We start from the raw sequence: 15,598 nt of genomic DNA, 5'->3' as shown, positions 1-15,598 counted from the left end.
CTTTATGCATACTAAGACAACCAATCCTTAACAACCTAAAAAGTCACCTGATTAACATATCACCAGCAGCTCCCATTGGACATTTCAACTTTCACCTCATGAGCCTAAGCTTCAGCCAATTACAACAGTAAACTCAGCATAGTAAGGGATAAAAGCCCAGCCTCCAGGATTCCAGGCAGGCTAGGTCCTGCACCTATGCCGCCACCACCTGGCCTGTGCCAATAAACTTTTAGCCTGATTTCTTGTCTTGGTACCAATTCTTTCTGAACCTTTCAAAATTCACTTAAGGTGAACTAAAATTCATAGTCAATTTCTATCACGTATGTTTTCAAACTAATATTAAAATATGACCATCATGTGGGGGTAGGGGGCTCTGTTAAATGCTTTTGATGTTTAAAGGGGGAATGGGATCATCTTTCCTGAGCCACTCCTAGGTATGTAGTTAACAGAAATGCATATACAGTATATGTTCAACAAAAAACAAGTACAGGAATGTTCACAGCAACACTATTTATAACAACCCCACAAGGAAACAACCCAGATTGCCTTCAACAATAGAATGAACAAATAAAATGTGGTACAGTAACAAAGAAATACAATAGAGCGATAAAAATAGAAAATCTACAACTACACCCAGAAAATTCAGATGAATTTTGCAAACATGATGCTGAGTGAAGGAAGCCAGATACAAGTATATATGAAATGATTACAATAATATAACATACAAAAACAAGCAAAGTTAATCTATGCCATTAGAAGTCATGATAATGGGGCCGGCCCGTGGCTCACTCGGGAGAGTGCAGTGCTGATAACACCAAGGCCATGGGTTCGGATCCCATATAGGGATGGCCGGTTAGCTCATTGGGTGAGTGTGGTGCTGACAACACCAAGTCAAGGGTTAAGATCCCCTTACCGGTCATCTTTAAAAAAAAAAAAAAAAAGAAGTCAGGATAATGGTTACCTTTGGGAGAAGAGAAAAAGGCAGTGACTATGAGGGGGCATCTGGGAGTGCTGCTTACACAGGCATATCCAGTTACAAAAATTTATCAAACTATTCTTATGATATATGCATTTTCCTGTATACATATTATACTTTAACATGTTTTTTTTTCCTTTAAGGGTCCTCCTAATCAAAAAGGTTGGGAAGGGCCGGCCTGGTGGCGCACTGGATAAGTGCGCTGCTTGGGAAGCGCGGCGGCGCTCCCGCCCAAGGGTTCGGATCCCACATACAGACCGGTTCCCGCTCACTGGCTGAGCGAGGCGCGGGGGCAACACCGAGGGTTGCAATCCCGTTGCCGGTCCCCGGTACGGGGGCAACACTGAGGGTTGCGATCCGTTGCCGGACACGGAAAAAAAAAAAAAAAAAAAAAAAAAAAAAGGTTGGGAAATAATGATGCAGAAGAAATCAGGGATTTAAATTCAGGTCACTCTGAACTCAAAACCCTATTTTTTCCCTTTTACCAAACTGGTACACAGAAACAGCTTCACTAAATAAAACCAAATATGATAAAAGGGATAAAGGAAGCCACTAAACAGGGCTGCTTAAGCAGTGACACCTAACTGGATTGACTTATAAAAAAATAAATTACGACCCTCACTCATCTTTTATCCTATAACAAAAAAAGTGTAAAAACTATACTTTAAGGGACCACAGAAACTTGGAGGACAAGAAAATCTTAGATATCTATCACCTCGTTCAAAATCATTTTAATGTAAGAAAATGAGGCCCAAAGAAATTAGGAAAATTGGCCAAAGTCACAAAGCTGGTTGGCAGTAGGACCAGGAATAAAATTTAGGTTTAATCATTCATTCATTTCTTTCCTTAAATATTTATTGAGCAAATACAATATTCCTGGACTATTTTAGATGCAGGGGATAAACATTGCGTTCAAGTGAGTAGAGACATATAATAACCAAGTCAATCTTTTTCTTTAAAAAAAAACAAGATGATTACAAAGACTAATAAGAACAAAAAGTAATCTGATAAATTAACTTTGTTCTTTGGACAGTCTGTCTTTCTAAGGTGAAACTTAAGCAAGGCTTTTCTTTTTGACACAAATATGCACCTCTAATGATGTGCTACATCTAGCATTTATTATGTGATTTCTATGTACCAGGCAGTGTTCTCACTGCTTTACATACACTAACTTATTTTATCTTCACTACAATCCTGTGAGGTTGTAGTACTACTACATATTCCATTTACAGAAGAGAAAACACTAAGCTCCTCTGAGCCTAGCTTTACCTGGATGGAAGTTTTATCATCTGAAACCTATGTATATGCAGCATGAAAAGAAGACTGTGCTCAGTGGCTCTCAACCTTTAAGTATGCCTCAGAATCACGCAGGGGAGCTTGTGAAAAATAGATTCCCATTTCAGAGATTTCAATTTTAAAGTATTTGAATTCCAGTACTCTTTCTAAAAACTCACTCTGCTTTATAAAGAACCAACGAGACTAACCTCTCCATCACCTCAAATAAAGAATTCCTATGCATAGGAATGTGAATGTGCACACAGATATTTCATTAGATGTTATCTGAGAGCCAATTCCACAGCTACAATGGATCACTATCACCTGCCACAGGGTCTCTTTTTCCACAATTCTGACTATACATGGAAATAATGTCCTTTAAAATGTATTAAAGGCAAATAAACACTGAAATTGCCAAATCACACTTTGACGATAAACCAATAAAATCTAGCCCCTATGAACAGAAAAAAGTATATCATCCCCCTGACAAGTCCCAGTATATAACACATATAAATCCAGTGAAGCCTCAGTTTCCTCATCTATATAAAACAGAGATAGTAATAATACCTATTCCATAAGGCTACTTTAAGAATGAATGAGATGGGGCCGGCCCGGTGGCGCACTGCTACAGTGCGCGCGCGCTCCCGCCAAGGGTTCGGATCCCACATACAGACCGGTTCCCGCTCACTGGCTGAGCGAGGTGTGGGCGCAGCACCGAGGATTGCGATCCCGTTTCCGGTCCCGGTCCGGCACGGGCGCAACACTGAGGGTTGCGATCCGTTGCCGGACATGAAAAAAGACAAAACGGAAAAAAAAAAAAAGAATGAATGAGATGATATAGGCAAAAGAGCTCAGAAAATTGCCTAGTACATTGTAAGGAATCAATAAATATAATCTATCATTATTTTTCTGATAAGAATGCATTTATTCTATCACAGATTAAAGAAGCACATTAAATTTCCCTGAACATCCAAATAGTATAGCCCAGTGTCCTCTTGCTGTGCATCTCTTTACAGAAACTACTTGAGACAACTTAGACATAGAAACTCTAAATAGGCTGCTAATAAACACATTCAACAACTATTTGTTATACACCAATCAGAAACTGGGTTCGAATTTGAGGATACAGGATGAATAAAAAGGCAAGATTATTCTTACCACCATGGAACTTAAGAGTCTACAAGCAAAAATGTTTACAATATTTTTACATATATGTAAAATATTTTTATATGTATGTTTACAATATCCAAGTTACAATAAAAATATTTATTAAACATCTAATCACACAAATATATAATTATCAGTTGTGATACGTACTATAACGGAAAATAAAAAGTGTGATTAAAGGTAACAGTGGGGAACCTGACATAGAATGAAGTGGGAATAGAGAATTTGAAAAAGGTTTGTCTGGGAAGTACAGTTAACCTGAATACTAAACGATGAACAACTGTTAGCCAGAGGTGTGGGTGTAAGAACACTCCAGGCAGAGGAAAGAGCCATGTTTGAAGCCTCTGAAGCTGGAAAGGGCTCAGCCTGTTGAGGTAACTGAAATAAGACCAGTGTGGTTATGACTCACTGAACATGGAGGAAAATGTTCTGAAATGAAGTCGGAGAGACAAGCAGCAGTTAGAGTATTGCAGAATCCTATAGGTTACGGAAAGAATTTTATCCTCGGTGCAATGGGAAGCAAACGAAGAATTTTTAAAATGGGAGTGGCATAATAAACTTTGTATTTTTAAGAGCTTTCTCTAGGAACATATGTAAAGAATATATCGAACAAGAACAAGAAACAAAGCAGAAAGTCCTATTAGAAGGTCTAGCCCAATATTCCAGACAAGAGCTTATAGTGGCTTATTTAAATTAATGGCAGTAAAGATGAAAAGAAGTAGACCATTAGAAGTTGAATTGATAAAACTTGAGTTTTATAACAAGTCTGAATTTAGCTTCTATTTCCAAATTCTTCAAAGAGGTTAACACTTAAAATCCTCAGCTGAAGCTAACGTAGAGAGGTCTCCTAATAAAAGCTCACGAGTCAACTGTGACCATGAAAAGATACCATTTCACATCCACTAGGACTGTTATATTAAAAATATACAGGTTTTTTTGGGGGGGCCGGGGGGTTGGCAGCTGGCCGGTATGGGGATCCCAACCCTTGACCTTGGTATTACAAGGCTGTGCACTAACCAACTGAGTTAACCAGCCAGCCCCCAAAATATAATAATAAGTGTTTGCGTGGATGTGGAGATAGCAGAACCCTCACACACTATTGGTGGGAATGTAAAATGGTGCAGCTGCTATGGAACACAGTTAGGCAGTTTCTCAAAATATTAAACACAGAGTTAACATAGAACCCAGAAAAATCTCTCATAGGTATATACCCAAGAAAAATGAAAACATATGTCCCCACAAAAATTTGTACATGAAAGATCATAGCCAAAAAGTAGAAACCACCCAAACATCCATCAATTGACTGTTGGGATATTATTCAGCCATAAAAAGGAATGAAGGACTGATACATGCTAAAACATAGATGAAACCTGAAAACATTATACTGAGTAAAAAAAGCTAGACACAAAACACCACATATTATATGATTCCATTTATAAAAAAAGTCCAGAATAGGCAAAGCCATAGAGACAAAGTAGATTGGAGGTTTCCATGGGTTGGTGGGGTAGGAATGAGGAATGATATCAAATGGGTAAGAGTTTTTTGGAGGGGATGATGAATATGTCCTAAAGTTAGATTGTAGTGATGGTTGTACAATTCTATGAATATAATAAAACCACTGAACTGTACACCTTTAAATGAGTGAATTTTATGGTGTGTGAAATACCTCCATAAAAATGTTTTGTTTTTTTTAAAAGGGGTAAACTGTGAGTAAATGTTATGTTTTCCTTAACAAATAGCAAATAAATCTAACTTTATTTCCTTAATATTCTTCAGAGGACATGTAAGATTTGTCTCTTATGCAAATCATGTTTCTGAGAAGTTTTTAATACATCAACTATTTTAAATAACATACAACTATTACTTCAGACACTGGTTTTTAAGCAGTAGTGAGCATCTTAGTTACTTGTGAAATTTTTAAAAAATACATATATCCAAGACCCCAAAATTCTGATTGAGTAAGTCTAAAATAAAATCCTGGCATTTGTACTCATTTTCTTTAAAGGGCCATATGCGATCAGATGAGCACTCCTAATAGATTTATTAATTTAAAAGAACCTGGTGACAAATAAACACTTGTGCAAAAAGATGTATCACTCTGTAATGCACATAACTGCCCTAAACTTGATTTTAAAAATTCAGAATTTATGGGCCGGCCCGGTGGCGCACTGGATAAAGTGCGCTGCTTGGGAAGCGCGGCGGCGCTCCCGCCCGAGGGTTCGGATCCCACATACAGACCGGTTCCCGCTCACTGGCTGAGCGAGGCGCGGGAGCAACACCGAGAGTTGCAATCCCGTTGCCGGTCCCCGGTCCGGTACGGGGGCAACACTGAGGGTTGCGATCCGTTGCCGGACACGGAAAAAGACAAAAGACAAAAAAAAAAAAATTCAGAATTTCACTTAACTTGTTTTAAATTTGAAAAAAAGACATCCCTGTTGCCTTTCCTATTATGCTTTTATCCTTGTGCATGTTGGCATTTGACACAACGTAGAAGCACAAACAATCTAGTTTAGATCTTTAAGGGATGGGGGTGACACTCAAAGAAAATAATGCAAAATCATTAAAAATATAAAATGTAAAATATATTATATTAGTTTTATTTATTTTTTTTTTTTTTTCAAAATAAACAGAAAACCCATGAAAAAGTAAGAAAGCATCTGAGAAGCAAAATTACCCTGGCCTAACAGGATGTAACTATTCTGTCAAAAACAAGACCTATTGTTGAATCTAACCTCTGGGCTCCACATAAACACTCCAGGAGCAGGGTTTGGAATTCAGAAACATTAAGTTAATCTGGTGCCAATTCACATAAAGACAGCTCTGTTTAGCAGAACGAACAGTCAGAAGACTTAGCACACACTCTCATTTAGCCATGTGACCTTAGGCAAATTAACCTTTCTGAATCCTACTTTTGTCCACTTTCAAAAAGAGGTATCTGTTCTTCCTATTTCAGAGTGCAGTTTTGAGAAACAAATGAGATAATGTCTGTGAAAGTGCTACATACAAATTAAGGGCATTATTAGAATTATTAAGAAAGATATACTTTACACTTTTCAGATACTTCAACTTCAAAAACTGGAAAACTACAAGAAACAAATCCTTTCTCCAAAAACAAAAAATCAGTACATGGATCTCTTCAAGTCTCTAGAAGATATTAATATTTTGCCTTTAAATTTCAGTCTCAAAATTGTACTCATTTCTGTAACTCTATCCCCCTTCTTTTCTAGCTCCATGATTACTATACACTAATCCCAAAAGTAGCAGCAAGGGACAGGAGATTAAGTAGAGAACAGAAGTTGTAATGAATAAGAAGAGAGGGCTAAGGGAGGACCAGAGCAGAAGAAAAATTTTCATTGCTTAAATATTCCAATAATAAATTTTCTATTGAAACCACATCCCAAGTAGGCAGTACATACAAATGTACCAATCTCTCCATAAGCCATCTTGTGTTCTTCAGCAAAGAATGTCCACTCCAAAGAGAGGCAACACACAAAGGACAATTTTCAATAGGAACAAAAACACACAATTTCCTCATCCGTAAATTGAGGAAGGCAAACAAGATGATCTCAGAGGGTCTTTTCAGCTCTAACATTCCACAATCTCTCACTCCTTGACTCCTCATAGAAAACCTGTTAAAACACGAGAAGAAAAAAAACGGTTCTTTGGTTCATATAAAATATTAAAAGCTCTAAGATTAAAGGAAAACTGAATACAGGTTTTCAGGGCAACATGATGAGTTCATTCAAAGGGATAAAAAAGAATCACATTCACCTGATCATTTGTTAGTGAAAGAAAGTAATACACAAATATCATCTTTAGAAGATACCACTCCATCCAGAGAAGATAGTAATCAAAAATACACAGTATAATAAACAAATAAAAAATCGATTAATGTGAATATCACATGAAAGAGACTGGGTGAGTAAATTCTGGACTCTAAAAATGTATTTTACTGTCATAGCTAAAATGTGATAATTAATATTATAAACAGAAATTTATTGCCATTTTTAATCTCAGTCAAATTGGTTAGCCTGACATTCCTTCAAGTTTTAAAATTCCTTGGATTCCATAAGCACATGTTGTCAATTTTAAATATAGCTCAGAAACAGCAGTACATTAAAATCTTTTACTGACACAGTAATTGCCTACTCAATATCTCTAATATATCTAATAAGAATCTCAAATCTCACATTTCCAAAACAGAACTCCTGATTTCCCCCTTTTCAACCTGCTACTCCCTCTCACCTTAACAATTTCAGTTTCAGCTCAGCTAAAATATCCTGCAATCATCCTTGATTCCTCTATTTTCCTCACTCTCCACATCTAATCCACCAGGAAGTCCTATTGGTTTGACCTCCAAAATATACCCAGAACCTATCCACTTCTCTCCAATTCTTCTGCTACTACCACCCTGTCTAAAGTGACATCATCTATCACCTAGAATATTCTAACAAACTCCTGGTCCCTCTTCTTCCATTCTGTTTTCAAACAATCCATTCTCCACATCCAGAGTGATCTTTTTAAAAACACAAATCTCTCCCTCACGCTTAAACACCCCAAAGGCTGCTAACTTAACAGTGAATCTTATTCAGATAGAAACATAAAAGCAAACGTCTAATCTAACTAAAACCTGAAAGAATTACAGATTAAATTTACACATTATTCTTATAATATCTATATAGCAGGTATTGCACAGTGTTATTACTCTTTTTCAAAGACGATGATGTACTGAAAAGTTTTGTAAAGTAACAGGAGCTTGAAAAATAGTAGACCCTAGATATTCTAAATTTCAGTACAGTATTCTATGGTATAAGTAAAAAACTCCCTCCAGCATCAGACTCAGCATAAGCCAATTAATTAGCATAATTCAGAATATGAAGTTCAATAATCTATATTATTAGATCCCAGGATTGGGAACGTTTTTTTCCTTTAGAAATTGTGCTAGATTTTAGGGGCCGGCCCGGTGGCGCACTGTGATAGTGCGCCGCTTGGGAAGCGCGGCGGCGCTCCCGCCCGAGGGTTCGGATCCCACATACAGACCGGTTCCCGCTCACTGGCTGAGCGAGGTGCGGGGGCAACGCCGAGGGTTGCGATCCCGTTGCCGGTCCCGGTCCAGTACGGGCGCGACACTGAGGGTTGCGATCCGTTGCCGGCCACGAAAAAAGACAAAAAGGAAAAAAAAAAAAAGAAATTGTGCTAGATTTTATATTACAGTTCTCAATTATTTGTTTACTCCTTCCCCACAAAAGAATATAATAATTTCAACCAACTGTCTTTGGACTTGGCCACGTGACTGCTTTGGCCAATGGAACATAAGCAGATGTTAACATATACCACATATAAGCAGAAACTTTAAATGCAAATGCGTGATTTGGCTTGGTCTCTGGGTCTTTTGCAATCTGCCATAAGAACATGTCTCAGAATGACGATCTATGGAACTAACCTGTAACAGACTAGCAACACAGAGCAGTCACACTTGACCAACAGCCCCTTATAATGTGCGTTTATTGTAAGACACTGAGGCTTCTGACTGTTTAGTTCCTGCATCAAAAGCTGACTAATACAAGAATAAGTAAGTTTCCTTGGTATACTAATGTTGACATATTCACATAACTCTAAATTGCAGTGTACATGAATTTATAAGTAGTAATACAGATATAAGTACTATTCTTACCCTGTGTTTTCCATTTAAAAATATGCGTATTATAAACATTGTTAAACTAAAATATTACTATCCTCAGTGTCTGTACTAAAGATAGTTATTTTACAACTCATAATTCACATTTTGATATTTAAAATACCATGAAAGTAAGCACAGCATGGATTCCAAATACGAGTCCACAGATTCCATGGAAGGTTCTTCACAAATCTAGAGTTAGAATATAGTAGGCCTTGATGTCCTCCACTTAAAAAAAAAACTCAACAAGTATGCCTTTTGCAGTCCAAAAATACCTAAAAAATCAATACCTACACCTACACATTTGCCATCAGTAGACTGCAAAATGTGCTCATTTAAGAAGGAATAAAGAATAAATTAAAGGTTTTGTGTAATTCTAGATATTGTTACTCTGCATGGGAAACCAGGAAGTTTTAAGGTAATTTCAGCATGTAGCAAACACTCTTGGTTTTTAAAAAGTTCACTTGTTTGAAACATCTTTTCACATGACAAAGAAGGAACTGCTTACTACACAGGCCACAGATACTTATCACCTGCTATTCACCATCTGACCTATTCCAATGTCTAGCTTCTGTTCTCACTTCTCCACCGAAATAGCTCTAGTTAAGTTCCCCGATGAACACCACGCTGCCAAAACCAATGGTCACTATTCTATCCTTGTGGTCCTTCACTCTCTCCCTCTTAAGTAACCTTAACCATTTCAATAGTTTTAAATACCATTCATATGCTGCTCCTTCCTAAATGATTGTCTCCAGCACAGACCTCTCTTTGGAATTCCAAACTCATACCCAACTATCTTCTTGACCTAATAACTAGAATGTCTAACAGCATTTCATATTTAATACCGCCAAAAGCAAACTCTTGATCCTTCCATTGAAACCTGCTTCACCTCCAAACTCATCCTCTAGTTTTTCCACCCTCAAAACCTGGTATCATACTCCCCATTAGTTCAGTTACTTACATCATATCTAAGTCATTTGTGTCACTTCCCTCTCCCTTAACCCAGTTCATCCAATCCACCAGCAAATCCTGTTAATTCTACCTCCAAAGCATAGCTTAAATTTATCTACTCCTTGCCAACTCCACTATCACCATCAACTCAAAATAAGTTACCAAAAATCTTTCGTGAAGTTCTCTTGCAGCATCCTAACTCATCTCCAAGTTTCTCTTTCCCTGAAACACCTCCATAATCTACTATCTTCATGTAAGAGCTAAGAGTGATCTTTTCAGAATGCACATGAGGTCTTATTACTCCCCTGCTTAAAACCTTCCAGTGAACTTTTTCCATATTATGGTCTACAAGGGTCCTTCCCTAACATTATCTATGTATTTTAACCTCATCTCTTGCCATTCTTCCTCTAACCACTCAACACACTCCTTAAATATGCCATGTTCTTTTCAGACTCAGGACTTTTATACACACTGCACATTCCTTCCTTTCCTCTTCTCCTATTTTCAATCAGCTTTTACTAAGCACTCAGCTACATAGTCACCTCTAGAAAACTTACTTTCTTCATCACTATCAGTACTTTAAACTGGAATGAGTATATTTCAGAATAGTGCAGAGTGTACATTCTGAAAACTCTTGAGAACATTTCTTAGTATCAAGAAATTGATAAAATCATAGAATCTTACATAACTGGAAAGGAAAACAAAGATAATCTACTGGCCTCATGTTACATATACAAAAACAAGTCCAGGGAAATCAAATAATTTGCCTGTTTTTCAAGGATAGAACACAGGTCAATTCTCTTCCAGATCTGTTCACTACATTTCCACTTCCTTTAAATAATCCCAGTTATAAGAAAAAGCAATCCTAAAATTCATATGGAACCACAAAAGACGATGAATAGCCAACAATCGCGAGAAAGAAGAACAAAGCGGAAAGCCTAACACATCCTGACTTCAAAACATATTACAGGTGGGGAGGAGGAGGTGGACAGAAGGGAGGAGGAAAACATATTACAAAGCTACAGTAATCAAAACAACATAGTAGTACTGGCACAAAGACAGACATACAGACCAATGGAACAGAACAGAGTCCAGAAATAGATTCACATATTTATAGTCAAATGATCTTTGACTAAGGTGCCAAGACTACACAATGGAGAAAGGATAGTGACTTTAACAAATGGTGCTAGGAAAATTGGATATCCAAACATGCAGAAAAAAAATAAATTAAAATTGGACCCTTATCTTACACCATACACAAAAATCAACTCAAAATAGATTAAAGACTTAAATGTAAGACCTGAAAACTCCTAGAAGAAAACATATTAGAAAAGCTTCACAACACTGGTCTTGGCAATTATTTCTCCAATATGACAGCAAAAGCACAGGCAACAAAACCAAAACTGAACAAGTGGGACTATATCAAATTAAAAAGCTTCTGCTCAGAAAAAAACAAAAACAAACAAAAAAACAAATCGTGTGGAAAAAGGAACCTATTGAATGGGAGAAAACACGTGTAGATCACGTATCTGATAAGCAGTTATTATCCAAAATATTTAAGGAATGCCTACAACTCAATAGCAAAAAGGCAAATAACTTTATTTAAAAACAGGTAAAGAACTTGAATAGACATTTCTCTAAATAATACATACAAATGGCCAAATGGTATATGAAAAGATGCTCAACATCACTAATCATCAGGGAAATGCAAATCGAAACAATCATGAGATACTGCTTCACACCTGTTAGGATGACCATTATCCAAAAAAAATTTTTTTAAAAGTGTTGGTCATCATATGGAGAAAATGGAACCTTTTGCACTGTTGGCGGAAATGTAAAATGGTACAACTGCTATGGAAACAGTATGGAAGTTCCTCAAAAAATTTATAGTAGAGTTACTACGAGATCCAGCAGTACTACTTCAATGTATTTATCCAAAATATCAAAAACAGGACCTCGAAGAGACATCTGCACTCCCATGTTCATTGCAGCATTATTCACAATAGCCAAGAAGCGGAAGGAACCTAAATGTCCATCAACAGATAAAGAAAATGTAATATGTATATACAATGAATATTATTCAGCCTTAAAAAAAGAAGGAAATCCTGTCATGCTACAATAATGGATGAACCCTGAGGACACTATACACTAAGTGAAATAAGCCAGTCATAGAAGGACAAATACTCTGTGAATTCACTTATATGAGATATCTAAAACAGTCAAACTCAAAGAAGAAAAAGTAGAATGGCAGCTGCCAGGCAGAGGGGAAAATAGGGAATTGCTGTTCAATGGCTACAGAGTTTCAGTCACGCAAGATGAAAAAGTTCTAGAGATCTGCTGTACAACAACATTCATATAGCTAACAATACTGTACTGCATATTTAACAATTTGTTAAGTGGGTAGATTTTATGTTATATGTTCTTTACCATAATAAAAAGAACAACAACAACAAAAAAGATAATCCCACTCACCCAAACGTACTAATAGTTCTCATTAGCTGAACAGCAATCCCATTAACAATTGCTTAGACCTTGGTAGCAACTCAGGGAAACTGTTTGCCTGGCTTGGTTAGGGAAGTTTAAACTGCTAGTATACTATACAATACCATAAAACAGCAACAAAAAAGTAAAGTACCAAGTGTAGAAGAGAGTTCTTGCCCCAGATATTTGTCAAACTTCATTTAAACAGTAATGCAGGTTTAAAGCCCAAATTACACTAAACTTATTGTAAGCCACTTTTTTTTTTTCCTTTTTTGTCTTTTTTCGTGTCCAGCAACGGATCGCAACCCTCAGCGTCGCGCCCGGACCGGACCGGGACCGGCAATGGGATCGCAACCCTCGGTGCCGCGCCCACACCTCGTTCAGCCAGTGAGTGGGAACCGGTCCGTATGTGGGATCCGAACCCTCGGCGGGAGCGCCACCGCGCTCACAAGTGGCACACTGTAGCAGTGCGCCACCGGGCCGGCCCGTAAGCCACTTTTTTTATCCCATAAAATATTCATCTGTCCATGCACATGCACACATATGCACGTAAATAAAATTTCACTGTAGCACAATCTCCCCAAAAGTATAAGGTTGACCTTATAAAGTGTTACCAAGAATAAAAGAAGAAATAATCTTAAATTTCTTGTCATACAGTCTATGTTACTAAGACATTCTGGCAAAATTCCTATAAAAGACCTTAAAGGACAAGACAACCCTGTAGAGTTCAACCCAACAACACTGTTACCCACACAATAAGCATACCTCTTAGAATGGTAAAGCTGCTGTTCCAAGTAGAGGCTTTCAAAATGTTTTTAACTACAACCCATAGTAAGAAATGTATTTCATATATAATTGTGGAATATACTGACATTTATAAAGCAAATGTATTTCACAGAGCCTATTCTCCAAAACCCTGTAATCTCAGGTTTAGCCTAACCTTTTAGAATTACATACAGAAATGTTAACCTTGCAAAAGACAGGAAACTTTCCTCAGGCTAAAGTCTTTGTAACACAGCAAAGCTGCTGGACAGACAAGTCACTTGACTGATATGTAAAAATCCTGGGGAAATTGCTGTAGGGAGGGCCGGCCCGGTGGCGCACTGGATAAGTGCGCCGCTTGGGAAGCGCGGCGGCGCTCCCGCCCGAGGGTTCGGATCCCACATACAGACCGGTTCCCGCTCACTGGCTGAGTGAGGCGCGGGAGCAACACCGAGGTTTGCATGCCCGTTGCCGGTCCCCGGTCCGGTACGGGGGCAACACTGAGGGTTGCGATCCGTTGCCAGACACGGAAAAAGACAAAAGACAAAAGACAAAAAAAAAAGAAATTGCTGTAGGGAAAAACAATGTTTGCTAAGATCAAGTTTTGCTGGTGGATTGACTTAACCTTTTGCAAACTGCATTATGGAATGTCACTTTGCTGTTGATGTTACCAGCCTTTATTTTTAAACTATAATTGGCCATAACCCCACCTATGTTATTTTCCTGTAACTTCTTGGTCTGGAGACTAAATGCAGTGCCAGAACCCCAGTTTGTGGTTAATTTCCAAAGAAAGGAACACCTCTCTCTAGAGGGTTCCAGGAAATTAACCCCTTCGCGGCTCTCACTGCTCAGAAGAAATGGGCTTTGAGTAATCCTTTTAGAGGCTCCATCACTCAGGGGAAGAGAAGTGATAGATCCGTGGGAGGCAAAGCAACATATGATCCATATTTATACACATATACATAATTATATAAAACTAAAAAGTTTCATCAAATAACACCATTTAAATGTATATTACTACATACACATACCTCGATATTTTTATTTTATTTTGCTGTTCAATTTTTTTTAACACTTTGTAATACTAAAATTAATTTCACAACCCACTAATGGACACAACCCACAGCTTGTGAAACATTATATTAGCACCACAATATTGAATGCATGCTACAAAATGCAAAGGTTCCAAAGCACAAAGCAAAATGTTTATGACAATGACTTTCTGATGCTATTCACAAATATCCATATCTTTGCTCTCTAGGTACAGTTTCCTGAAAAATTTAAAGTCTGCTCTTTGCTCTGGGAAGTGAAAGATTAAAATCTGCCTTTTGTTCTCAGAATTCTACTGACCCCCAAAGTATGTACTGTAGATAAACAGTTTTTGGAGAAGTAGTTTCAGCATGCAATCAGAATTTCTCCAAAAATATCACTGATTATGTCATCACTAAAGCACAGTAGAATTAGATAGGTTTCACGGTAACACATTTCTTCTCCCTTAAACAAGATAAAGTAGATTAAGTATGATTTTAAGTGTCAGCAGAAAGATGTAACGATAAAATCAAATAACACCTGAGCTAATTTTAGAATAAAAGACTTCAAGTTATCCTGAATAAAAAAATACAAATGTGCTCAAGGTCCCTTCTCAATACCCCATCCTCTCTCCAGCAACGGGCCCACAAATTTTTTTAATATCCTCCTTCATGCCACATCCCATAAATTTTTTGTTTACCATCCTTTCGACTGTAACTTACTTTTTTATGATGGGAAGAAAGACCAGATGCCTCTAAAATGGGTTCCAAATCTCCTTGGTGGTTGTCATTATCACTTCCCCTCGTACCATCAAGTTGACGCCCTTTTCTGAGCCTTATATGTGGCTCTGGAGTCCTGCTGCACCCCAATCGGTTTTCTGCTGGCTCGTTCATGGGATACCCACACCTTTCTTACAAAGAGGTCTCTCTTTCTGTACTTTCTTCTTGGGAGAATGCAATTTCAGGACAGTTAGCTGACCCTAAGAAGAGGAAAGTTTTGAATAAATATATTGTAAATAAATGCATTAAATGAGTGCTGGGAGAAGATATCAGTTATATACATTCAACAATAGAATAACTAGCAGTCATTAAGAATAGTAAAAGAATAATGTATAAAAAAACCTATACAAGTATTTGCTGATAGGAAAGATTATCAAAATCTATTTTTAAATAGGGTGGGGAAAAAAGCAGGACACATGACAACATATATATGTTCCCACTTATATGTTATAAAAATATAAAATCATATAAGTGTATATGTACATAGAATAATCACTGGAA

At 37.5% G+C, this 15,598-nt stretch overlaps 1 protein-coding gene across 1 annotated transcript in view; it reads right to left on the bottom strand.

Annotated features, from left to right (window-relative positions):
• The window catches only part of ADIPOR2 (adiponectin receptor 2), a 93,379-nt gene that overhangs the window by 28,782 nt on the left and 48,999 nt on the right, over window positions 1-15,598 (bottom strand). Inside the window, exon 2 of the mRNA XM_008572434.1 lies at window positions 15,041-15,297. Coding sequence (XP_008570656.1) covers window positions 15,041-15,211 — 171 coding nt within the window. The 5' untranslated portion in view covers window positions 15,212-15,297. The remainder of the gene's footprint in view (window positions 1-15,040; window positions 15,298-15,598) is intronic.

Source organism: Galeopterus variegatus, unplaced genomic scaffold (assembly GCF_000696425.1).
Source record: "Galeopterus variegatus unplaced genomic scaffold, G_variegatus-3.0.2 Scaffold784, whole genome shotgun sequence".
In the NCBI taxonomy this organism is placed as follows: Eukaryota; Metazoa; Chordata; class Mammalia; order Dermoptera; family Cynocephalidae; genus Galeopterus; species Galeopterus variegatus.
Note: the sequence above shows the minus strand (reverse complement) of the source record. Positions and strands in the feature narration are given on the sequence as shown.